This window comes from Camellia sinensis, chromosome 10, assembly GCF_055761805.1.
Source record: "Camellia sinensis isolate YWXY chromosome 10, ASM5576180v1, whole genome shotgun sequence".
NCBI lineage: Eukaryota > Viridiplantae > Streptophyta > Magnoliopsida > Ericales > Theaceae > Camellia > Camellia sinensis.
The window spans coordinates 58,481,161-58,508,903 of NC_138970.1; the positions used below are offsets into that span (position 1 = coordinate 58,481,161).

Consider the following 27,743-nt stretch of genomic DNA (forward strand, 5'->3'; position numbering starts at 1 on the left):
GATTGACATGAATGATTAGGCCAAAGGCCGATTGACATAAATGATTGGGCCGAAGGCTGATTGACATGAATGATTGGGCCGAAGGCCGATTGACATAAATGATTGGGTCGAAGGCCGATTGATACAAGTGATTGGGCCAAAGGCCGTCTGCTGTAACTGTTTCAAAGATTGCTTATGTATCTTCCTTATTCGATATTATTCACTGGGCTTTCGCTCACGCTCATTCATGTACATGTAGGTGAGCCAAGGGATGTCCAGAACCAGCTTCGGTGAAATTGTGAGAAACAGTCAAAGTTTTGAGGAGTCAGCCCAAACGTCTCACGCACTAGACTGTTTTCGCCTTTGTCCTTTGTTCATAGTTTTGTTATGTTAGCGAAAGCATTGGACTACTTTTGTATATAGGTCTTGGGTTCGACTGACTTAAACTTGTATGATCTTGTATGTATAGTGTTCTGTGATTAGCATGTATTTTGATGTGAGTTATTAACATATAAATGTTTGGAACGTTTTGGTGTGCATATAAGCACAACTCTATGGACAAGGTTTTAAATTTGCTTCCGTTTGGCCCTTTTACTTTGATGAGTTTTGTTTTATTTGGTTTGAGGCCATAGGTAACCTCGTGATTACTGGCCGGTTATGGCCTTAACCCATAGGGGCGGGTTCGAGTCGTGACACGTTTTCTTTCTCTTGCTTTGTCTCATTAGTTCCTGACGTGTCTTCCTTGGCTCTAGCATATTTCTCAATTCTGGCCATGAGCTCTTCCATACTTTTTGGCAATGTCTTTACCAAAGACTTTCGTAGTGGACAGTCATCTTTTAGGCCGTTCTTGAAAGATACGACCACCACCTCTTATTTACACTGGGGTATTCGGTTGAACACTTCATAGTACCTTTTAGCGTAGGCCCTAAGGCCTTCATCCTTACTGATTCTCAGAGCCATTAGGGCGTCTACCCTTAATGGTTGTAGTTTGTTTGTCACGAACCTGGCCACGAACATCTCAACCAGGCCTTCCCAGGTCTTCACACTTCCCTTTGGCAATTTGTGAAACCAATCTGATGCAATCTCCCCAAAGGATGAGAGGAACACCTTGCAGAGCAACGGCTTGTTCCCAGTGTACAATGCCATCGAGTTCAGGTATAATCTGACGTGGCAGTTGGGGTCTGACTTACCATCGTATATCTGGAACCTTGGCATACTGATTCTTTTCGGAGCCTCAAATTTGTCCATCTCCACCGAGAATGGTGTTCTCGGCTTAACAGGGGAAGTTACCTCGGCATTTTGTTTCTTCCTCTTGAGGTAATCTCTCAAGCCCTCTTTGCTCCGCCCAAGAGCTCGGCTATCTCCTGACTTCAGTCTTTTCGGTGCACTACTCTCAGTTTCGTTGTGAGCCCTTTTCTACCTTTCTCCATTAGTTGTGTCGAAGCACAGCTTCTGCCTTCGAGCACGCTGATGTTCTCTGGGGTCCGCTTCCTTAGTGCGATGTGTCCTTCGAGATTCTTCCCTCATCGACTCTCCTCGCCCGACCTCCCTTGAAGACCGGTGAGAGTGTTTTTCACTTCTGGTGTGCTGGGGGGCTACAGGGATGCTTTTCTGCCCTCCATTCTGGGCATTGGCCGCTGGTATCGGCGTGTCTTGCAGCGGGAATGGTGGCTGCATGACATTTTTTTGCATCATGAAATTGACGACTGATTGCAGGTCTGCCAATTTGTTCGCCATCTCTTTTACCTCTTCGTCCCTCCGTGGGCATCTATCTTTCCATACCTGGAGGTCGTCCTCATTGTAATACTCGCTTCGATCCGATTTTTTCAGTACGTCGCCCTCCTGGCCGACGTCTTTCCTGTCGTGATTCTGGTCCTGAGTCTCCTCGTTGCAACCATCTTCCTCCATGTTAGGGTTAACGTGTTTACCGTTTGCAGCAGGGATTTCATCCCTAACCTTATCCTTCCGTTCGTCGCTGGCCATCTATTCTCCTTTCTTTCCCACAGACGATGCCAAATTGTGTGTGTCAATTTCCGACCACACTGCCAACTCAGTATTCAACTGGAGAGTACTGGCAGAATAGATGGCGCCTGATTGACCTGCAATAGAAAGAAGAGATTCCGGCAGTGGTTCGTCCACCTGGGGGCACTCCGACAATCAAGTCAGTTATCTCTCAAAGATAAATCAAGTGCCTAACTCACTGTTCAGAATTAAAATTCATACCTTAGACCCATGGGGGTGCCTCTATTTTATAGTTAACTCAATCTTAGTTCGAATAGAAGCCTAGCTTCAATGGTCTTCTGCTTAGTGCTTATCTTGGACTCTCCCATAAATAAAGATAAACTCCCTATGAGTTTTATCCTTATCCAGGTTAAAGTCCTTCCTCATTCTAGGACTCTTATCCTTTATCCGCTTATCCCGGACTTCGATATTTTCGGAGATAACCTCGGCCTATTCGAGATCACCTCGGCGTCACGACCACGACACGTGGCACTTTGGCTGATACGTCGGTGTCACCTTGGCCACGTGTTGGTACTCAGAAAATATATCCCCACAATAACCACATGTTTTGAGTATATTTGTTTTCAAAAAAGATCGATAAGAATAGATCATCTATTTCTTGAGAAAAAAAAATGCAATGAAATCGTATGGCTAAAACTAAGAATAAATTACACTAACAGTCTTATAGTTTGAGACTGTTACTTTGGTCTCTGACCTTCCAATTATGATACATTTAATTTTAAATTTTGAATCTTATTTTAAATAAGGGTAATTGAAGACATTCTTACTCCATTTCAAAGGCCAAGTCGTCAATTTGATAAAATATAAACTAGTTTGATAAAAATAAATGTCAAAAAATTATTTTTACTCACCAAAGATAAAATTTTATAAAAATGATAAATCTTTTACATTTTTACATTTTTATTTTTTACCAAATTAATTTTTAGTATACGTTTGGATTATGATCATGTAATGGGTAATTGTTTTTGTTGATATATTTGGATGGTTATCATGTAATAAATTGTTATATTTTTTAATATATAATTGATATGTTTAATATATGAAATGTTTTTAATTTTGAATTTTTTGATTTAATGAATTGGTTTAATAATGACATCAAAATTGTTGCCATGTTTGACTTTTGAAAAAAAATAAAAACTAATTTAACGAAAATAAATATAAAAAAAAACTATTTTAAAAAATTATTTCTACCTTCTCAAAATATAAAATTTTATAAAAATGTGTTTTTAATTTTTTTCAATAATTTAATTTTTAGTTTCTTAGAAATTTTTTTTGAAACCAAACTAAACGGAATTTTATAACAAAAAAAATTACAACATTATTCATTACGAAAAATGCCATTATATTTCAAACAATATATAAGTTAACTGACACAAAATAAGTTGTATAACGATTTTGTCCTTCAATTGGCTTTATTTGAATAATATGTATGACAATTAAAAAGTCAGGGACCAAAATAATACTCCAAACTATCGAGATTATTAATGTAATTCACCCTATAACTAATTTAATTTCGTTTATAAACAAGGTTTTAAAAAAAGGTTGCGGTAGCAAGGTTGCGATTGTGGGTGCGGGGTATAAAGGTCGTAGTGTAACGGTTGTGGTAACCGGAATCGTAAATTTTTTTCTCCCTCCCAAAATTTGAAGAATACTTACCGATACACATATTTTTTTTCTTTCTAGAATTACATTTATTAGTGTTTAAAATAGATTTTGATCAATTTTTGTTAATTTTTAAGTATGATCCAATATATTTCATATTTTCAATCACTACAAGAGGAGTTTTTTTACATTTTGTTTCAATAGTTAATGACTTTAAGAATAATTGATTTTAAATGTCTATAAATTATTTTTGACCAATACCTGAACTAATTGAATAAAAAATATTCACAATTATTAAATGAAACGATTATAAAATTAAAAATTGTGCTATAAATAAAAATTATTTTTGAGACATTTTTTTAGACAACACTTTACAAATAACTAAATAAAATTATTTACAATTAAGTATTAAATAAAATGATTATAAAAATAAAATTTGTGCCATAAACAAAAAATATTTTTGAGTTTTTTAAAGACATTTTTTAGACAACACATTACAGTAACAAAATAAAAATATTTATAATTAAATATGAATAAAATGATTATAAAAATAAATACAACTATTGGTTATATATTTTTATTTTACATGCTAATGTAATGAAATAAAAATTTTAAAAAAATTATAAAGAAAATAAATTCATATAAGATTTTTTTTCTTTGCACTTGGATCACTTGAGTATTCGTTCTTTTTTGTAAGTTTTTATTTATTTATTTTTTAGAAAAGAAGTTATTCAAAATATTATAAAAAAGTGCAACGGTGTGTAACGAACCGTTACGGCCATTACGGTACCGCTACGGCCATTACGTAACACTGAAACGACCGTTATATATGTGAATTTCCGTCACATCATTATAGTAGCCGTAATAGGTGACGGCAACCACCACAATCGTTACATAACGACGTTACGTAACGGTTACGATCACTTTTTAAAACCTTGTTTATGAATGATCTATGCACAGTGACCTAAAAAAGTAAGATGCCATATTATCGGAATGAAACCCCCTGTGATAGGCTTATGGGTTTGGACTAGACCATTGACCTCACTTTAATAAATTGGGGAAGAGTTTGTTTCTTTTTAAAGAAATGTTAGAAATTTTAAAAATTTTATTAAAATTTTTATCAAATGTCTTAGGGATTCATACAATGTGAGTTCTATGTGTATCCACGTAAAATATTTAGTAGAATTTTTAAGATTGATAGCATTTTTGTTCTTTTTATTAGTAGATAATACCACAATAATCGAGACAATTCCTCTGCTTGCTCAATTCTTTTATTTCTCTCTTTAGTATTATTTTTTCTCGTCTTTTTTATTCCACGTCATCCTTAACTTTCTTTTTGCAACACTGAAACCTCTCGGCTCTTCTACTTCTCAACTCTTCTCATGGATCATATATTCGGATTCCAAACAGGGTTTTGTAGATAATATTTATATATTAGAGTTTGTATCTCAAAAACAAAGAGAACTCATCATGGGTGAATCTTCTACTTCCTATATCCGTATGGTAATAACTACAATCTTTGCTTTGGTTATTAGTTCTTTTTTTGTTTTTGTTTGTTTTTTGATTTGTTGTTATTGTTATTGATGTAGTAATACATTGATGATGATGATGATGAGATGAGTAATTGAAACAGGTACAACGCCTGATAGAAGAGTGCATCATATTCAAGATGAGCAAAGAAGAGTGCATGGAAGCTCTCTCCAACCACGCAAATATCCAACCAATCATTACTTCCACAGGTTATCTTTATCTACCTACTCACCTTCCATATTTTACACTGACAAGAGGTTTTATTTATTTATTTATTTTTATTTATCTTTTTTATGTGCACAAAATTCTATCACAAAATTGAATTAGACTCTATGCATTAGAATTTTTAGATCAGAAGTTCACACGTCTACCTAAGAATTTTTTTCGAGTCGTGCTACAACACACTATTTTTCTATCTCCTAGTAACAATAAGAACGGGTCTCTCATCATCACATGGTGTGAGCCTTGCTCCTATTGTAAGTAGACGGCAAAATTCTATGACAAAATTGAATTGGACTATGCATTAGAATTTTTAGATTAGGAGTTCACACGTCTGCCTACAAATGTTTTTTCGAGTCGTGCTACAAATACACTATTTTTCTATCTCCTAGTAACAATAAAAACAGATCTCCTATCATCACATGTTGTGAGACTTGCTCCTATTGTTAGTAGACGATAGAAAATGATGCGTCCTAATTTTATTCAATTTTTTTTTTTTTAAGTCATACAATAATAGAACTTTGAAAATTGCAACAATATTCATTTTAATAATATGGTCTATAACTAAGAAAAGTTTGTAAAATTATGTGTATATTAACACCAATTCTTATTATTTTGATTTCCGATTTATAATACTAACACTTTGTGATGTTAGTTAAGAACTATGCAAATATAAATGCTTAAGACACTTTAATTTATTATACCTAAAAATCACTCTAATGATGTGTCTGACAAGTATCAAATTTTGATTTGTCAAACATTTCATTATGAGTCTAACTTCAATATCACATCATTAGGGATCATTTAGGTGTGATAAATTAAGTGGATGTAGCATCGTGGCTTTGTTTGGTAGATATTTTTTAAGTTAAAATTTGATAATCAAAAAGCAAAAATTAAAAGTACTCCTTTAGTTTCTAAATAATCAATTTTTTTTTTCTAGCTTATTGAAGTTGTTTCTGTTTAATAAATTATAAGTAGAAACTGTATCAAATAATTTATAACAAACTCTCAAATTAACATAAGTTATAATCACTTCTTAGAATTTATACGGAATGGTCCTGTATAGCTGTTGTTAATTATGTCTTGTAATATGTGTTTTAGTGTGGAAGGAGCTGGAGAAAGAAAACAAAGAGTTCTTTGAGGCCTATGCAAAAAGCAGAGAGGAGAGAGGTAGTGAATTGGAGACAAGGCAAGGAATCCAAAAGTTGTTATTGGATTCTTTCAAAAAAGATACCGCCGTCTCATATGCCGACTGTGATAATAACTAGTAGTGGTGATATATACTACTAAAAAGAGAGCTATTAGAACAAAATAAAGATCAAAATATCAAATCAATTGAAACTACAGTGTATTTAGAGCTATTAGAACTCATTGTTGTAGCTTTTAAATAATTTTCTAATAATTAGTTAACCTCAGATAACCATGTTGTAATGCTAGAAATTTAGAATAAAAATATATATATATATATTATTTAAGCCCCGGCCTCCCAAAAGCACATATTTTACATTTTGTGAATGTAAAATGTGTGTTTAGGTGACTATTGGTGTAGTTTTTAGCTACATAACTAAGAGTTGGTATTCAGTGCATTAGATTCTTCTTGAGCAACACACACACACCAAAAAAAAAAAAAACACTATTAAGTTATATTATTTGGTCTTGTGGAACCTACTAATCCAACGGTCCACGCTCAAATAATACACAAGAAATACTCTCAAAAAAAGGAAAAGTTCTAGGGAAAATCTATGATGTCCACGCTCTATGTATCTTATTATAAATCGACGTAAATTTATCACAAAATTATATGATATTATGTACAAAATGGTTAACCTCATTACAAATTAGTGTAATAAAATATCCATAATTTTGTGATTGATGTTACAAAAATTTGTAATTTAGTTCCGACATTTTTTATTACATTAATTTATGGTTAAATTATGTATTTTGTAGCTGATGTTACAAAATTTTATAGTAAAATTATATCAATTTATACTACGATGCATATGAACCTTAAAAAGGTACACAGCATAGAATTTTCCAAAATTCTAAAGTTTTAACATACATATAAATTTTATACAAATGTCCATTCAAAATGATTTGATTGTAGTTTTTGTTTCAAAAGGAAAAAGATTGAGGCCTGAATTTGAGGCCTCGAATGTGGCTTGAATTTGTATTTTTTTTTTCTTTTTCTTTTTCTTTGAAATTGTGTTGATTTGGTTGTTTTTATTATTTTTTTTAATTTATTTGTTGGGTTGTATTAGTTTGGTTGTTTTTTTTATTTATTTATTTGTTGGGCTGTTGTAATTTTATTTATTATTATTATTATTATTTTTTAAGGATGGTTATGTGTAGGGGTGTGTTTAGAGTTTAGGATTTAAGGTTTAGGTTTTTATTTCTTCTGAGTCTTTCTGATTTGAAATAAAAATATAGTAAAGACTCGTACAAAACTATATGAAATTAACAAATTTTAGCCAATAGTCTAACTGATCAGTCAATTTTATCACCCAATCAGTCTAACCTAACTCACTAATCTTATTAAACCACATAGGCTAAATTGTTGTTGTTGGTTTTTTTTTTTTTTTCCTATTTGTTGGGCTATGTTGGTTTGTTTTATTTTATTTTATTTATTGGGTTGTGTTGGTTTGATTTTTTTTTTTTATTATTAGGATTTAGATTTTAGGGTACACATAAAAATCCTTTCAAAAAAAATAAAAATAAAATAAAAGAAAAAAAAAAAAATTTTCGAAGCAAATTCGCGCCTCTCTTTTCGAGGCCTTTGGCGCGGTTGTTTTCAAAATTGAAGGGTGTTGCAATATAGATGTGTTTGAAATTTTGTAACTAATCTAATTAATTTATTACTAAATAGGCTAATTTTAAGATAGCTAAATTTCATTTTTGAGACAACAAATGAGCCCTAACTCCGTTTTTATTTATTTATTTATTTTATTTCTTAAGTTTGTAATTATGAGCTTTAACTCTATTTTGTGTGTTTAGTTTCAGTTTTCTAAATTTAATTTTCTGAAAATTGAGTTTTTTTTTCGTGTTTTTTTGTTGTTAGTGAATATTTTTTAAATTTTAAGTAATTTTTTTACTTTTTTATATGTACCTTACTTAAATGTATCTAAATAGTAAATTATTTGTGAAAAAATATTTTAAACAATCAATAAATACACAAAAATACAGAAAATGTATTGAATTTTCACACACACACACACACACACACAAACACACACACATATATATATATATATATATATATATATTGTATTTTGATATTTAGTGAATTTTTTAAAGATTTTTTTTTTTACAAATATTATACTTTCCAAGTGTATTTATATTAGGTGTGTCTAAAAATTAAAAAAATTGTTTAAAATATTAAAAAAATTAGTGAAAACAAAAAAAAAATACAAAAAATGAAAAAATATAATTTTTTAAAAAATAAATTCTGAAAATTGGAAACAAACAGAGTGTGGAATTGGTAAATAGGATACAACAACATCTAAACAATGAACATAAAATTCATGAAGCCCATCAAAAAAAGGTTTCATGGTCCAGATCATGGGCCTGTGCCCAAAAGGCAGGGCCACATGGCTACATTATCTTTATTTATTTTTCTTTCTTCAATTGGCCATTTTGTTATTTGGCAAACATTAGCACTGCAAAATGAATTAAATTATTTAATTTTAATTTATATTTTATTAGTTAAAAATTTATTAGAGATGTTATATAAATAAGTCAAATTTAAATATATTTTAAAATTATTTATATTTTCTAATCAAGTTCGAACAACCATTTACTTTCCTGATAACTTTATGGGTAAATTATAGTTTTAACTTCTATAGTTTAATTTAAATTTTACTTTGATCTCTATTATTTTAAATTAAACAATTTAGTCACTACACTCTAAGTATTTTTTTCAAAATTTTCATTATGTTCAAGTTGAAAGTTAAAATTAATGATTTTTGGGATACTTATCAGCCTTCTAAAATTTACACGTAGAAAAAATAATATAAAATTTGAACAAAATGACCAAATCAAAAATAAATTTAAAATATATAGATTAAATTATTCAAACTAAAATAATAAAATAAAAATAAAATTTAAATCAAACACTGATAAAAAATATAATTTACCCTAAACTTATATATGTACCAAAAGAAAAAGATAGTCAAACTTTGCAATCAAACTATTCAAACTTTACTTCATTAAAATTTGTTTGAGATAAGTGAAATTTAAAATTAATTTAAAACTCATTAAAAATTTTAAATCAAGTTTGCATACAGTTCTAATGAACACACGGTCATTAGTGTTCCGGAATCATGAGATAATTCCTCCCAAAACCCTAGCCACTTTGCGTACAGTTCAAAAAACCCTAGACACTTCTAGGTCAATCTTTTCTAATCATTGGCCTTTCTTTCTAAGTTAGTCCCTCAATTAAGGGGCATTGACCCACGTACACTTTCCACAGTTAAAATTCCTCTAATTTCAAAATAAAATGCTTATATTAATTAGGTTTATATATTTTTAATTATTACTAAAATTTTTTTTTTTTTTTTATTTATTTTTAAATTTAACAACGTTGCACATTTTAACATCATCGGATTTTCGTCAAACTTCTTTTAGACAGCTACCGGAGGTTCACTTGAATGTTCAACATTATCAGAAAATCATTCGAGTATTGCCAAAAATTTGTCAAAGTATCGTCGGAGTCTTCTGAATTTCATTGAAGATTGCTAAAATGCCTAGAACGTCACTGGACGTTAAGAATATTGCCACAGGCTCACCAAAATGTTTAGAACATTATTGAAAAAAGGAAAAAGAATAAAGAGCGAATTATACTAATGGCCTCTGTAATTTGGGACTTGTGTCACTTTAGTCCTTAATGTTTCAATTGTGATACATTAGACCTTCAATTTTGAATCTCATTCAAAAAAAAAACAGTTGAAGACACTATTGTTCCATTTCAAGGCAAAATTGTCAATTTGATAAAATATAAATTAGTTTGACAAAAATAAATGTCAAAAAATTATTTCTAAGGTAAAGCACCATTAAATCCTGATTTTGGAAATATTAAACCATTTAGTCTTGTATCTTTTTTTGAAGACAAATAGATCTCATATCAATGTTAAAGACTTTGGAGCTCAAGGCATTTTGAGGTACGTGTCTAAAATTAAGGGTAAATAGGGGTTTTTGTTGGTGTTAAATTTACCATAGTTTCCAACATTGAAATGCATTGTTCCGATGTTGTCCCTCTACTGCAGGTGAATATGGACGGTTGTTTCTGGGTTGTGGATTGTGATTCTGACGTTGCAGCAATTCTGGTCGCGTGATTCCTGTGATTTTGTTGTTGTTGGTTTGGTAATCTTGATGTAAATTAGAAATTTCACATTTGTTTGCCGCCGAAAACCCTAGGTAGCTCAAACCCTCGTTCGTAGAAATACGTTGCAACGTCGTCAAGTTGGGTCTCATCACCGTTTCGTCCATCAATTGGCGTTGAATCAGACATCAAGACATTGTCGGCGCCGGCGATCGTCGTGGGAACACATGGCAGCAGGTATGTATTGTTTGTTTTTGTGATTGTGATTTCTCATTAGGGATTGTTGAAATGGAGTTGTTATGTTGTAACCCATCGTCGATTGTTGATATTGTGTACGATAATACGTTGAGATGATGTTGTGTACCGTGTTATATCTTGGTGTGCTAATGGCAGGACTTTTATTTTGGGTTTAATGGTTGCGGCTGTTGTGTCCTTTTTTATGATGTAGTTGTGATGTAATGTGGATTTGTGTCTTTGTTTGAGTAAGTCATTGTCGTGGTGCTGTTGTTTTGTGATGGTCTATTTGTGTGTTTGTTTACGTGGGTGAGGGATCACTGGTTTTGGGTGATGTGTTCGTGAGTGATAAAAAATGAGGAGGTGGACATTGGAAATGGTTGTTTTTGTTTGTTTGTGGGTTGTGGCCCCTTGTTTGTGTAGGGTACATGAATAAGTTAATAGCTGAAATGGTGTTGTTAAAATTTCAATGTTCATGTTAAGTTGTAAAGTCCTTAAATTTCAGTGAGGTTCGTACCGATGATGTTGTTGTGTCGATATAGTTACTTGGGTAATGGACATCGTACACACCAGTGTTTTTTTGAAACATTAGTCGAAAAGTGTTTTGATTACGAATGTATGATAGTGGTAGTTGCAGATGCAATGTTGAAATGTGGACAACATTGTCGCAGACACGTTGGGGCAAGCAGTTCAATGGTGAATGAAGGATTTTGTAATGGAAGTTTGTGCTAGGATAATAGTGTTAGTGTGCATTGTCATTATGGTATTGTCCTATTGTTTGTCATTGTTTTTGTTGTTTAATTGGGTGTTCGTTGTGCTGATTTGGTAATGTTAATATTGTTGTGATAGTGCAAGCCGGTAGAGTGAGAGACGTAAGGCAGAATGTAGAACTCCGGAGTCGCGTTTTTCAGTTCATACTTCGACCAGATTGGCAACGAGGAGACAAGCACAACTGCCATTCAAAAAAACAATAACAGTTACAGGATATGTGAAGAAAGTTACTACGGACACAACAAAACTAATGTACCAGTCGAACATTGTGTATACATACCAACCACAAATCAACACCGAAATACACATTACAAACACCAATTCCCACACAAGAACACCAAATAGAAAACTGAACTGTGCATGGTTAAGCCATGCTACAATAATTCAACATTACCCACCAAATGCAAATCTTCGAAACGGGAACCGTCATATGTTAAAATTGCAATAGCATATGTCAATAAACTCCTACTCCATCGACATAAACATCAATATGGAAAATTCCCACAAAACACTCACCGTCGGCACACCGTGTATACATACCAACCACAATCCGATACCGAAGACACATTACAAACAAACTAATCCCACACAAAGAACGCCAAATACAAATCCGAAACTATCACGCCCCAAACCCGCCCCTATAGGTTTAGCATCATAACTGGCCAGTAATCCTTGGATTACCAAAGGCCTCTTAATAGAATAACATATAATTAGGGGCTGCGGAAGCAAATATATAAAATATGCATTGTCCATCGAGCTGTGGAGACATACACGGGACAAATAATCTTACACTTTTATAAACATATGAGTGACGTCAAAAGATACAGTACTTGCACGTCACTCCATATACATAGAAGCAGAAAACTTATTCGTAAATCAAAAGAAACAAAGTCTTATGCATTCACAAAAACATAGCCACTAAACTTGACATAATCTGGAACCTCCTCGGGAGGCACAAAGGCTGGTAGACAAAAACTGAAACGCCAAGTCCTCAACTCTGAGCCTGGTCACGTGCCTGATCACCTACATACATAATATAAATAGTGAGCAGGAGCCCAGTGGATAATAACAGAGTAAAGAGTTTGAATGAATGAAGTCCATACCAAATTCAGAAATCAGAATTCAGATTCATGAACAGAGTCATATACATATTCATATTCATATTCTTGCTCATATTACATACATAAAACATAGTTCATGTTTGATCATACGTGGTACATCTATTAGCGCTAACAGAGTAGATACAGAACAGATGCAAAACAGATGGTGGTTATGAGCAACCAATTCCATAAAGGAACCTCTGGATCCGGATAATAGATAACAGATATGCTGGGCTCCATGATGGCGCCTCTGGTACGGGTAACAAAGTGCAGTCATAATAAGTTCCATAATGGAACCTCTGCTACCGGAGAACAGCTAACAGATATCACATGATACTAAGGATGCCACAAATACATTGTTAGAAATTGGACAATCATTCATTATACAGAACATAACATTTTAGAAAACATATCTTATTTCATCATACAGAAAATAAATAAAGTTGAATATAGCTTTATTAAGTTATTACTCACAGATGGCTCCGATTGCAGACAGACAGAGCAGACTAATCAAACTGTTTATGGCACGTGACCTACATCAACACATAACAAATACACATTTGAAACATACGTTGGAATATACTTAACTCATTACGTTCTTTTTTTAGTGTATTTCTACATTTTACCCTCATTATTATGTCTTAATATTGACCTAGGAATGCTTAGAATGCAACGAGGATGCCAAAATGCACTTGAATACATTTAACAAAACTTGCTGAAAATAAGGGTCTCGTTTGAGCGCGACTTCCCTCGCTCGAGCGGACATGCAAACATGTGAGGGGATGCTCGAGCACAACTTTCTCCGCTCGAGTTTGCGTTTGAGCGGTCTGTAAACTTTGCAAAAGTACTAGTGAGAAATTTCCGCTCGATGGCCGCTTAACTCTCGCTCAAGCGTGAGACTCATGCCCCTGCTCGAGCGCAACTATTGCCGCTTGAGCGGTCTGCAAAACATACAAACTTCTGGGAGCATACATTTCACGCTCGAGCGGACTTAAGGTCACTTGAGTGGATGTACAAAACAAAGGTGGCCGCTCGAGGGTAAAATATGTCGCTCGAGCGAAAGTGTAGAATCTGGAATTTCTAGATTGCACTCCCAAGCTCCAAACTCGAATTCCACACCCCAAAACTCATCTTCTTGGGCCAAAGTTCTGAAAAATATCTAGGAACTTGTAAAATATCATGGTTCGAAGATCATTTCATGAAATCAAGGCCCAAAAGTATGTCAATTGTGCAAAACCAAACTCAAACCTTTGAAAACATAACATGCATGAAGTATCTTGGTTCCAAAGCTTTCAAAACTTGATCACATGAGGTGTTTAACTCAAAAACTTGTTAAATTCTTAGGATAAGACTAAAATGAAGACATGCAAGAGGGATTTCTTTGAATTAACTACAAAATCATGAGAATTATGCATGTATGCAAGATATGACTCAATTTCATCAATTTCAACTTAATTCTTGTGTCAACCAACTTAATTCTTTAGAGTTCATGTTCTACACATCATGATTGTACAATCTAAGTGTTGAATTCTTACCTAGGCTTGTCAAGGTGAGAGCTAGAAGTTTGATTCTTGTGTCTGTAAGTCCAATTCCTTCAATTTCTAGCAAATTCTTCCCAAACTCAAGTGTGAACATCAAACTCTCACTCTTGGTCTCTTTCTTCTACTCTCTCTCACGGTTGGTATCAATAAAATGATGAAGAAAGGTGAGTTGAGATGCATATAGAAGCCTTATATAGGCTTGGTTAATAGACTAATTAATTAGGCTTACCACTAATCAAATGAGCATTAATTATTCTAATTATTTCGTTCCAAATTGAATTTCAATTGAACCTACCATAAAATTCTAAAAATTCTAATTAACACATAAATCAAGTCAATTTCTGAATTGGATGCCGATAAGGCCTTCAATTCGCAAACCGAAACGAAAACATGAATAGATTTTTCTACGCTAAGTAGATATAAACACAAATAAGGCAACATATGATAAAAAACTTCACTTTAATTTCTTATTAGGCATAATTAAGTATGGATTAACCTTAATCATGGGTCGGGATTGTTACAGGAACCCCCATACAAACCGCAGAAAATGAAAAAAAATAAAATAAAAAATTAAACATCCAAGACAACCTAGAACCATAACAACCATCATAAACACAATAGTCCAATTAACACAACAAAACACCATTAAAAAACCCATCACAAATACAAAACATAAAACTGAAATAAAACTAACCTGAAATAAATTCACATAGCACACCAATCGCATAAAACCTCGAAGAATCAAACAGCAGCACGCAAACACCCAACCCAGAAAATGAACATCAATGCACCCCAAAACAACGTTAGCACCACGATCACCAATTGTGAAACATTATATGCTTCCATATGAGTCCATGAAATCCCCTCCTAAAAAAAGTGTAATGTTACAGTATATCCTTAAACCCACACACCAGAAAAAAAACAAAAAACAAATCATCATATGGGCAAAAAAGTAAACCTCATATACAATAAATCAAAAAAATATATTATACCAAAAATAAAAAGGACTAAATGGTTTAAGAAAAAAACACTCAGGACTAAGTAGTGAAACATTTATCGAAGTGGGATTTATGAGTAATTTTTCCTTATTTCTACTCATCAAAGATAAAATTATCCGAAACCTATGTGATACCATTATGTCCTTAAAACAGATTAGCCACCTCACTGTGGGTGCTAGAGGTATGCCGACTTCTATCTCCCAGGATACGACGGTTTAGACCGGCTAATGCAAAAGCATATTCTGTTAGCTTTGGCGAACCGACAATGGCAGCACTCTCTCACACATGAAGAATAAAAATTCTAGAACAAAACTTTGAACACAAAAGGGAGAGCAAACTTTATGATGTACAAGAATGAAGGAGAAGGTCTCCTTTTATACACATGGAAGGAGAGAGGAAAATGCTCCTGCAACAAATGCATGTTTTAATTTTGCAAAACTCCCAAGACATAAATTGCAAAATTGATGGCTTTAATCCATCATGAATACAAAGGAGTTACCAGGTTTTATACACATGTATATTGTGTATAATCCTGCAGCCACCTTTCCCAACACCTCTTTCATGAGTCCAACTTAATGAGTTAATTTTTCATTTAAATCTTAATGGTTTTTGGTCATTCTTTTTACAGTGTAAAAATCTTGTTACAAAGAATCTAAACCCATTTAATCCCATCTCAACCAATGGTTGGGACCTACTTAATTTGACATTAAAGTTACCAAAAACTCATTTTTTTCCAACAATCCTCTACATGAATAAAAATTGACCGAATAAAGAAAATAGACAATGTTTACAACAGAGACTCCAAGAGAGCACACAAACTAACACTGCATTAGAAAAGGTAGTTGTTGGCCTTGAACCTTTCGTAGTGAAAGCCCATCGAATTTACTGGCTGACCAGTGAATGTGATGTCTTGAACTGTTTTGCCTTTTGTATAAAACGAGACAATAGACCTCACACAGGAGTTAGTCCAACCATTGTTCTTGTTCTCACTTATGTCTTCGATATGGCCCTGGAACACTAGCCTGGTTTAGTGAGTGTATTTAAAGAATTCAGCCTTACCAATTCTAAAAAAAGCGGCCCCACTTTGCACTCACATAGGTGACCTATATAAGGTATCTCATTATACCACGGTTGATTATTCTCACTTAGGTCATTAAAAGCATTAGCTTAAGCTTCCACCCCTATAGGGTATTGTAGACACCTCATTTTTTATGGCCCTTACGACTTGGATGTCCTTGCAGGTACATCCGATAATGAGCCTATTTGCTCGCCAAATGCTCGAACTCCTCAACGGAATGCCATAACTTTAAGCCTTTCTCATCCTCCTTCCTTTTTGTCCTATTTTTGGACCATGCCTTGGTCTTTCCAGCCTGCAACCTCTGGTGGCCTACCGGCTGTCCCTAGAGGCTGCCGACCATCACTTTTGGTTTGTTGGCCACCATTGATGGCTAGCCGGCCACCATTGATGGCCGGCCGGTCACCAGTGTTTTTTGCAGATATTTTATGCCAGTTGTACCAGTTGTTTGCACAGATGCATGCATTTGTTCACATGTGGAGGGCTGGATCTCCTTGTAGGAATTTCATGTTTTCTATATATAGAAACCCCCTCTTCTTTGTAGCCAGGTTAGAAAATTTTAGACTCAAGAATTTTCCTCTCTCTACAATTCTCTCTCTCACTACACATTCTCTACATTTTAGCCTACATTCACTACACCTTTGCCTATACACCCTTAACCAAATCCTCTCATCTTTGAGCTGAGATGTTCTTAAGCTTGGTTTGAGCTCTAGAGAGTGTACTTGCTTGGTTTTGTTGCTTGGAGTTACTCTTCTCTTCAAGAGGTATAAAATTTGTTTTATTAGCTTGTTTTGCATAATTGTTTTCCTACCTTTTTCCCGCTGTTTTTGGGCTATAAAAAACTCTATTTTTGTGGGCTGAAATTAGTGTTTTAGGCCACCTAAGGTTAGGAGGTGGTTCACTCTTCTTTATTCTTTGTTGGTAACGCCTTTTCACTTTTATTTCCCACTTTCAAACCATCTTTTTTTGGGCCTTTAAATAATGAATTTCAGAATAATTTTCGTGGTGAAAATAATGTTTTAAAGTCCAAATTTGGAGGGGTTAGCCTTCCCTCTTTGTGCCTTGTTTGCTAGCCTAGTTGGTGCCATGTTTTAGCTTATTTTTCTAGCTTGTTTTAGCTTAATTCTAGCATATTTTAGTATCTGATTTGAGCTATTTTAACTCTATTTTGGGTTGGTTACTGCATTAGAGTTTTGTTTTACATGTTTGTAGTGTAATAGCCTTCACAAGCTTAGTGTTTTAAGCCTCTAGACATTATTTGTTTGAGTTGATTGCATTATTTTAGTGCTTTTTACACTTAATTTCAGCAAGCATAATCTCTGCAACCTCCCTAATTTCTTGGCTTTTAATTTTGCTTTGAAAGTGATTTCAAGTCACTTGCTTGCCTAAGTGTGAAATTGAGGTTTCATACTTAATGGTTTAATCTCTTAGGGGATTCATTACCAACGGTATGATGGTATGATACTTCTTTTATACCTAAAGCAACTTGTGTTTTGAGCCCTCTTTTCATTAGAGAGCTTTAATTCACCCAATGGACCTAATTGAATTAAAGAATAATTGGTAAGTTAAAATGAGTAACTAAAATTTGGGACTAAAAATGAGCAAGATAATAACTTGGTGTCTTCAATCGGATGTTAATTGAACACATAGAACTTGGACCATTTCATACTTGCTAGTGATGAAATGATCCAAGTCTCCAAGGTCTACTCTTTCCCTTGATCATTCATGAAAAAGAGGAGGCTTGTGTCTTGTTTTGCATTTATTAAGCTTGCACATCTTAAGTCACAAGCCATCATGTAATGAAATTGCTTGAATTGGTGGTTTGTAACTTAAGATTCACCATTCCTTGGATTTGCTCATGAAAAGGAGGGGTGAGTTGTGCAGACAACACTTGAAAATACCCTGTATATGCTTTGTTTGTCCTCTGTTGCAGTAAGATGAACATATACATCAGTGGCCGGCATGCCACTTTCCATGGCCGGCAAATCATCATCCATGGCCAGCAGGTGGCCGGCAATCTTCACCAGTGGTCGACTGGCCACTGATGCAAATCTCAGTAGAATGTTGGTAAGGTGGAGCAAAATGGTTCTGGGAATGTTCAACTGTGCAAATAGAGTCTTTCGAGAGCAAAACGGAGGTCTTTTCGGGTGGAAACCTAGCATGCGCGTGCACATCTTTCATTTCCTAAAGTGGAATAGTTAATTACTTAGTTTTATTATTAGTTGTAATTGCATTGTAATTATTTAATTAATTAGTTTATTAGCTAGTTAATTCCAGTGTTGTAATAATTAGCTCAATTAGCTTAGCTTTATTAGCTTAGCTTTATTCATTCGGACTCTCCTTCATGAGAGCGTAATGTAATAATGTGCATATCTTCCAACCTCACGTATTTCTCCCTTTTATTTACCCACTTTTGATGGTTAGATTAGGGACATGTTTCAATTAACATACCTTATGCTTGCATCCATTCATCTTGTATTGCATGCACCAAGTCTCGGTGCATCATTCAAACTGCATTATCATTTCAATACATCTTTGAATATGTGCTTAGACCGCATGTTATTTAATTTAATTGATCCATATGTCATATTAGTAGTTGAGACTATTAGTTACATATCACATGTGTTGCATTAGTTATAATTATATAGTTAGAATCATGCATTTTTTCTAACTTTGTTTTCTTTTGGCTTGGAGTACTAAGTGAGTTTTAGTGCTTTAGCATACTTGCATGAGTGTGAGTGATTGTCATGTCTAGCATGCTTGTCACGAGGCTAAGTGCTTAATTGCTATAACTATTTGAATGCCTGTAAATGAAGGCTTGTTGCTTGAATTTGAACGATTCAATAAATGTAAGTTTAAACCCACTATGTCTAGTGGCAAATTTGCAACTTTAAGCCCACTTGAGATGGCAAATTCAAAACCCTTTCGAAAAACAAACATGAAATTAAATTGTTCCAATTTGAGTAAACTAGTCTATATCTTGTGTGCGCACATCACATAGTAAATGCTAGCCTAATAAACCAGAACAAGAAGATATAATGTTGATAAAAATCATATCATGATTAGTAGAGACCGATCTTTGATCGGGTGAGCGGGGGTGCTCAATTCATGACCTTCTTCTCTTGTACCTAAGTGCTCGAGCCTAGGCAATTTTGGTGATGACGGACACGTGGCCTTTGGCACGAGTCATGGGTTTCCTAAGTTTCTCCAAAAATAAAATATTTAGGTGGCGATTCTGTATCTGGCAAAGCAGTCCAATTTTGGCATTTTTTTTATTCAAAATCAATTTTCCAAAACGATTTGCCGGATATGGACTCTTTGGTGTTTATCAATTTCACATTGCACTTGTGAGATTAGATTCAGAACCACGGGATTCCAAACTATAAGGCTTTCTTTCAAACCTCCGAAAAGGGGCGCAAAAAAGTCAAGCTACAGTTTCTGGCGACTCTGCTAGCAATTTAGAGAGGTTGACTCGAACTCATGATATAAAATTTTATCTACGCTTATGTGTTTCTTTGCATTTGTATTTGCATTGGTGCGCCTAAGTCACTATGTTTGCCATTTGCTATTCTTGGATGGTTTGCTGGAGGCTTGCTTGGAAAAGCTTGCCAAAAGGCTGACAGATCGCGGGCTCTGCCACGATGGGAACACAACCCTTGGATGTGGACTATCGTTGTACCGCTTGATTGTCCTTTCACTTCTCGGTGTTAGATGTGATAGGTATATTAGGTAGTCTTGCTGAGGTATCCTTTTTGACCATTCGGCCTAGTTTTATATCGAAAGCCATAGAGACTGTTCTACACTAGGATAGGTTTCCCACCCAAATCCAAGATTGTGTGAAACCACTTTGCTTGAATAGTGATCCTTAGCTCCTGACGAAACTAGGACAGGGTAACCTTACCCCCTCATAGGGGTGTTTTGGTTCTCACTTAAATGTTATGTGCTTTTAGAGTGAAACTCTACAGGGACGTACATTTCAGTTGCAAGTTTGGGTATCAAATTTGGGGGCAGATGTAATATCCCTATCCCGTAGTATGATAATTGGTCCTTAATATGAATATGATTGTGTTTGATATGATTTTGCGTGAAATTATGTGAAAATATGTGGTTTTGAATTTCTATCTATTCACCGTAGGAATATCTATTTGATTATCTGCTTTGGAAGTTAAATTGAAGGCCTTTTCGGCCACAGAACTCAAAATTGATTACGCCATTATGATTGGCATAATTTTTAGAGCCTACGGTGAAATTTAATTTGAAAATTGATTCGGATCAGATTAAATTGACTTAATTAATCATAAAGTGCTCAATTGTCTATTATTAAATTAATGTGACTTAGTGGGGCATTATGTACTCAAACATCCTCTTTGTTATTCTACTTGGCTGATTCTAACTCAAGAAAAAGAGAGAAGGGTCGGTTAGAGAGAGAGAAAGAAGGAGAGTTGGGTGTTTGGCTCAATTTTGTGAAGATTGGAGGATTAAACTCAAGATTTTGCCATAGATTGGGAGAATTAAGCCTCTAGGTATGTGAGTGCATGAATTGTAATTAGTAATTTTGTGAATTGAAGGTTGAAAAATGATTAAGAACATGAATTAAATTGTTTACGAGGAGATTGAGTTATATGTGTTGAATTTAAAGTCAATAGGTGCATGCATGTAGGAAATTACTATGAATTTCCATATTTGAACACAATGTGTATAATCTATGTTGAATTTTGTTTGAAATCCATGTATTTGATCATCTCTTCACCAATTAAGTTGATATGAATGAATATTTCTCACATGCAAGAGTAGATCATGGAGGTATGAGCTTTGCATGTTTGAATTTGATGTGTTGGTGATGAGTTTGGGTTAATTTGAGGCATGCATGTAAGTAATTCAAGAAATTGAGCTTCATTGTGTTGTAATTTGGTGTTGGTATCATATTAGTATATGTATATGTGAAATTTGAGCCATGGCATGCAAGAAATGTTGGTTAGAGTGTTGAATTCGAGCTCAAGAACCATTCTGGAAAACCCAGAATTTTCGATGTCCGCTCGAGCGGGGGAACAACAGCTCGAGCGGGGATTTCGAGCTCCCAATATTTTCTTGTAGGCATGGTGTCCGCTCGAGCAGGGAAGTTCACGCTCGAGCGGAGAGCTATGTAAGATGAACTTCCACTCGAGCGTCTGAGTTCACACTCAAGCGTAAAAATGATACAACCAGCACTTTTGCAGACCTAATGGGTCCGCTCGAGCGGGGAATCCCACGCTCGAGCGAGGACCCTGTTTTTTGAAATTTTAAAAGTGTATTCTGTGTTTCGTTTTCTGTTCTCTTTCACTTGCAAGCACTCTTAGGCATGCATTAAGCATTGTAATTGAGTTAAAGAGATAAGAATGAAGCCTAAAGAGGAATATGTGAATTAAAGAATGGATTGAATCGTTTGTGACCCATATGTGCTGTATGATGTGTAGGGTCAAGCTCCAGGGCAAATCCGCAAGCCAATCACTGTGAGTAATATCTTAACAAGATATTTGAAATATGTTGTTGTCTAATTGTTTACTTCTATGTAAGTTTTGTAAGTTCATTAATTTGAATAGTGGACAACGATTGATATAAATGATTAGGCCGAAGGTCGATTGATACAAGTGATGGGGCCAAAGGCCGTCTGCTGTAACTATTTTAAAGATTTCTTATGTATCTTCCTTATTGATATTATTCACTGGGCTTTCGCTCACGCACATTCATGTACATATAGGTGAGCCAATGGACGTCCAGAACCAGCCTCGGCGAAATTGTGAGAAACAGTCAAAGTTTTGAGGAGTCAGCCCAAACGTCTCACGTACGAGACTGTCTTCGCCTTGGTCCTTTGTTCATAGTTTTGTTATGTTGGCGAAAGCATTGGACTACTTTTGTATATAAGTCTTGGGTTCGACTAACTTAAACTTGTATGATTCTGTATGTACAGTGTTCTGTGTTAGTACATATTTTGATGTGAGTTATTAACATATAAATGTTTGGAATGTTATGGTGTGCATATAAGCACAGCTCTATGGACCAAGTTTTAAATTGCTTCCGTTTGGCCCCTTTACTCTGATGAGTTTTGTTTTATTTGGTTTGAGGCCTAGGTAATTTCGTGATTACTGGCCGGTTATGGCCTTAACCCATAGGGGCATGTTCGGGTCGTGACAGAGTGGTATCAAAGCACGAGTTAATAACTCACACACTTGTCCAAAAGAGCAATAAGCATCTAGCTAGGATGCATTCATGTGATAAGTATGAATCTGAAAGTATCAAGAATACGCTTAACTGTTAAATGTGAACAACTATGTGTTATAAGCTTGTGAACTGCTTGCATTTCAAATTATTTGATTATGTATGCTCTTTAGTATATGCATACCTGTGTATCTTTTGTATAAAGTATAATGCAAGTTTAATCAGATAGTGAGAACAAGAGGTGACGAGATAGAGGAATCTTCTACTGCCAGACTGGATAGAATGGAAAAACTGATTCAAGAAATGGTAGAGACATTGAGGCAACAACAGGAATGGTAACAACAGTGGCAGCAACCACATCCTCCACCTCCACCTCCGGCACCTCCTGTGCTAGATAATCAGAATGATGACCGAATCATAGCTCTCACCAAAGAGTTCAAGAAAATGAAACCCCCATAGTTCCATGGTGGATTAGATCCTTTGAAAGCTGAAGCTTGGGTCCTCGGCATCGAAAAACTATTTGAAGTGTTCCCGTGTTCAGAGACACAGAAAGTGCTTTTAGCCACCTTTATGCAAGAAGACGAAGCAAGAAGATGGTGGATGTTAATACGTGACAATTACAAAGATGGTGATTGGGCAAAATTTTTGAAAATTTTCTATGACAAGTACTTCCTGTAGTGTGTCCGGGATAGGAAGGTGGCAGAATACTGTAGCCGAGTATGAGGCCAAATTCACTGAATTGGCCAGGTTTGCACCACACGTGATTGATACAGACTATAAGAAGGCGAGACATTTTGAAGGCGGGCTTCGAAGCGACATTCTAGAGAGGGTGAATGTCTTGAAGCTGGAAACCTACATTGGGGTACTAAACAGGGCCATAATATTAGAAGCTAATATAGCTAGACAAACTAAACCGACAACAGACTGGAAGGGTGGTAAAAGGCAGGGTTTCTTTTCAAAGAAGAAGTTTTCAAAGAAGCAAAATACGGGCTCCTCAAATACTTCTAATTCTTCCCGAGATATAACCCCGTTGTGTACTATTTGTAGTAACAGGCATCGTGGGATTTGTTACCGTGTGCCAGGAGCTTGTTTTAATTGTGGTAAACAGAGGCATATGGCCAAAGATTGCAAACACAATAGCGAAAAATTTGCTGCTAGTTCGACAGCATTAGTCCCAAAACCAGGAAATGCTACGAGATCTACTCCCGCTGGAGATACCGTGAGACAAGGGAGAGTTTTTGCGCTTGTTCCGGGCGATACCCAGAATGCCAACGCAGTTGTCTCAGGTACCATTTCTATATGTAATCAGGATGCCTTTGTGTTGATTGACTCTGGATCAACACACTCATTTGTAACATGTGCATTTGCATCTAGACTGAGTAGACCTCTAGAATTATTGCCATATCTACTATGTGTGTCTGCTCCATCTGAGGAATCGGTATTGTGTGAATTTGTCTATCATTTTTGTGACATGTGAATTGGAAATGCCATTCTATATATGGACTTGTTACCCTTGAACTTTAGGCACTTTGACATAATTCTGGGTATGGACTGGTTAACTAAATATTGTGCCACCATTAACTGTGTAACAAAATGGCTTGTGTTTAGACCACCAGAGCAAGAAGAAATTGTGTTTGTAGGTAACGGGGTAGTGCCTCCACCTTATTTGATATCTGCAATGAAAGCATGTAAATTGATTAGGAAAGGGTGTTAGGATTATTTGTGCTATATGTTGTCTGAACAATCTATAAATGTTGAATTGAATGATATCCTTATTGTTAGAGAATTTCCAGATGTGTTTCTAAATGAACTACCAGGGAAATTGGTGGACAGGGAAATATAATTCACTATTGAAACTGTATCAGGCACCCAGCCTATTTTTAAAACTCCCTATAGAATGGCTACAGTTAAAATGAAAGAATTGAAAGAATAGTTACAAGACCTGCTTGACAAAGGATTTATCAGACCTAGCACTTCACCATGGGGTGCACCGGTGTTGTTTGTGAAAAAGAAAGATGGAACCCTACACTTGTGTATCGACTATCGGGAATTGAACAAGGTAACAATAACGAATAAATATCCCTTACCCCCTATTGACGACCTGTTTGACTAGTTGCAGGGATCACAAGTATTTTCCAAGATTGATTTGAGATCTGGGTATCATCAGTTGAAGGTAAAGGCGGAAGAAGTTGAGAAAACCGCATTCAGAACGAGGTATGGACATTTTGAGTTTCTTGTTATGCCATTTGGAGTGACTAATGCTTCGGCAGCATTTATGGACCTAATGAACCGAATTTTTAAAACCTACTTCGACGAATTTGTTGTGGTTTTTATTGATGACATTTTGATATACTCTAAAGATAGACTTGAACATGAACAACATTTGAGAACTGTCCTGCAAATACTTAGGGAAAGGAAATTGTTTGCTAAACTAAAGAAATGTGAGTTTTAGCTGGATGAAATTGTTTTCTTAGGGCATGTGATCAACAAGGAAGGGATTTCAGTGGACCCACAGAAAATAGAGGCAATTGTGAATTGGCCTACACCGACCAATGTAACAGAAGTTCACAGTTTTATGAGTTTAGCTAGGTACTACAGGAGGTTTGTGAAAGATTTTTCGAAAATAGCTGTGCCTCTTACCCAATTGACACGCAAGGGGTAACCTTTTGAGTGGAACGATGAAAGAGAATCAGCCTTTCATGAATTGAAAACAAGATTGACCACTGCACCGATTTTAACACTACCATTAGGTACGAAAAATTTTGTAATTTTTAGTGATGCATCTCATAAAGGTTTGGGTTGTGTGTTAATGCAGAACGGAAGGGTTATGCTTACGCCTCTCGACAGTTGAGGCCACATGAGAAAAATTACCCAACACATGATCTACAATTGGCCGCATTTGTTTTTGCTTTGAAAATCTGGTGACATTATTTGTATGGGGCAAAGTGTGAAGTCTACACAGATCACAAGCGCCTGAAATACTTCTTTACACAGAAAGAGTTGAATATGCGACAAAGGAGATGGCTTGAACTGATAAAAGACTATGATCTTGAGATTCATTACCACCCCGAGAAGGCCAATACAGTTGCTGATGCCTTGAGCAGAAAATCAATAGGGAGTATGGCTTGTTTGCTTACCGAGCAGAAAGAGATCTTGCAAGATTTTGAGAAGTCTGAAATTGAAGTGGTATTGTGTGAACAGGGCGGATTGATAGCCGCTATTACAGTTGAACCGGCGATCATTGAAGAAATTAAACAGAAACAAAAAGAGGATGGATTCCTTAAGAAAGTGATTGATGAGCTTGAGACAAGTCCAAAAGCAGAGTTTGGCATTATAAATGAAGTGTTGAGGTTTCGGAACCAAACGTATATTCCAAATATTTCGGAACTAAAAAAGAGGGTTTTAGATGAAGCCCACAAATCAGTGTTTGCTATACATCCGGGCAATAATAAAATGTATCGAGATTTGAAACAAACCTATTGGTGGCCTAAAATGAAGAAGGAGATTACAGAATATGTGTCCAAATGTCTTCAGTGTCAGCAAGTTAAAGCTAAACATCAGAAACCAGGTGGTCTACTGCAACCTCTCCCTATTCTTGAATGGAAGTGGGAACATGTGACTATGGATTTCGTTGTTGGCCCACCTCAGACTCCTCGAGGTATGGATTCTATTTGGGTTGTAGTTGATAGACTGACTAAATCTGTACATTTTCTACCTGTTAGAACTACGTTTAATGCTTATAGATTAGCTACCATATATGTTGATGAGATTTCCGTTTATATGCAGTTCCGGTATCTATTGTGTCGGATAGAGATCCGAAATTTGTATCTAGATTGTGGAAAAGTTTGCAGGAAGCTATGGGGACAGAACTAAGGTTCAGTACTGCATTCCATCCACAGACAGATGGGCAATCAGAATGAACAATATAGACTTTGGAAGATATGCTTTGAATGTGTGCTTTAGATTTTCAGGGGAGTTGGGAAGACTATTTGCCACTTATAGAATTTGCATACAATAACAGCTTCCACTCCAGCATCGGTATGGCATCGTACGAGGCTTTGTATGGTAGGTTGTGTAGATCACTAATTTGTTGGACAGAAGTCGGGGATAGAGCTTTACTTGGACCTGAAATTGTGCAAGACACTTCTGAAAAGATCAAAACCATTCGGCAAAGGCTCAAAACAGCTTAGGACCGACAAAAAAATTATGCAGATGTTCGAATATGATTATGATTATATGAATATGATTATGTGTTTGATATGATTTTGTGTGTCATATGAAATTATGTGGTTTTGATTTTCTATCAATTCACCGTAGGAATATCTGTTTGATTGTCTGCTTTGGAAATTAAATTGAAGGCCTTATCGGCCACAGAACCCGAAATTGATTACGCCATTATGATTGGCATAATTTTTAGAGCCTACGATGAAATTTAATTTGGAAATTAATTCGAATCAGATTAAATTGACTTAATTAATCATAAAGTGCTCAATTGTCTATTATTATATTAGTATGACTTAGTGGGGCACTATGTACTGAAACATCCTCTTTGTTATTCTACTTGGCTGATTCTAACTCAAGAAAAAGAGAGAGGGGTCGGCTAGAGAGAGAGAAAGAAGGAGAGTTGGGTGTTTGGCTCAATTTTGTGAAGATTGGAGGATTAAACTCAAGATTTTGCCATAGATTGGGAGAATTAAGCCTCTAGGTATGTGAGTGCATGAATTGTAATTAGTAATTTTGTGAATTGAAGGTTGAAAAATGATTAAGAACATGAATTAAATTGTTTATGAGGAGATTGAGTTGTATGTGTTGAATTTATGTAGGAAATTACTATGAATTTCCATATTTGAACACAATGTGTGTAATCTATGTTGAATCTTGTTTGAAATCCATGTCTTTGATCATCTCTTCACCAATTAAGTTGATATGAATGAATATTTCTCACATGCAAGAGTAGATCATGGAGGTATGAGCTTTGCATGTTTGAATTTGATGTGTTGGTGATGAGTTTGGGTTAATTTGAGGCATGCATGTAAGTAATTCAAGAAATTGAGCTTCATTGTGTTGTAATTTGGTGTTGGTATCATGTTAGTATATGTATATGTGAAATTTGAGCCATGGCATGCAAGAAATGTTGGTTAGAGTGTTGAATTCGAGCTCAAG

General features: G+C 35.1%; 1 protein-coding gene across 1 annotated transcript; it reads left to right on the plus strand.

Annotated features, from left to right (window-relative positions):
* Window positions 1-4,858: 4,858 nt before the first annotated feature.
* LOC114300114 (uncharacterized) lies at window positions 4,859-11,079 on the plus strand. The gene is made up of 4 exons (XM_028244977.2): window positions 4,859-5,106; window positions 5,237-5,342; window positions 6,454-10,505; window positions 10,611-11,079. The coding sequence occupies exons 1-3, from the start codon at window positions 5,074-5,076 to the stop codon at window positions 6,618-6,620; spliced, it is 306 nt and encodes a 101-aa protein (XP_028100778.2). The 5' UTR covers window positions 4,859-5,073; the 3' UTR covers window positions 6,621-10,505; window positions 10,611-11,079.
* Window positions 11,080-27,743: the final 16,664 nt, after the last annotated feature.

What these genes read in the sequence shown, in the direction of transcription:
- LOC114300114 (XM_028244977.2), top strand. Translation starts at nt 5,074, where the DNA reads ATGGGTGAATCTTCTACTTCCTATATCCGTATG. An exon ending in CTACTTCCTATATCCGTATG is followed by an intron (nt 5,107 to 5,236) that starts GTAATAACTACA and finishes TAATTGAAACAG; the next exon opens with GTACAACGCCTGATAGAAGA. An exon ending in ACCAATCATTACTTCCACAG is followed by an intron (nt 5,343 to 6,453) that starts GTTATCTTTATC and finishes TATGTGTTTTAG; the next exon opens with TGTGGAAGGAGCTGGAGAAA.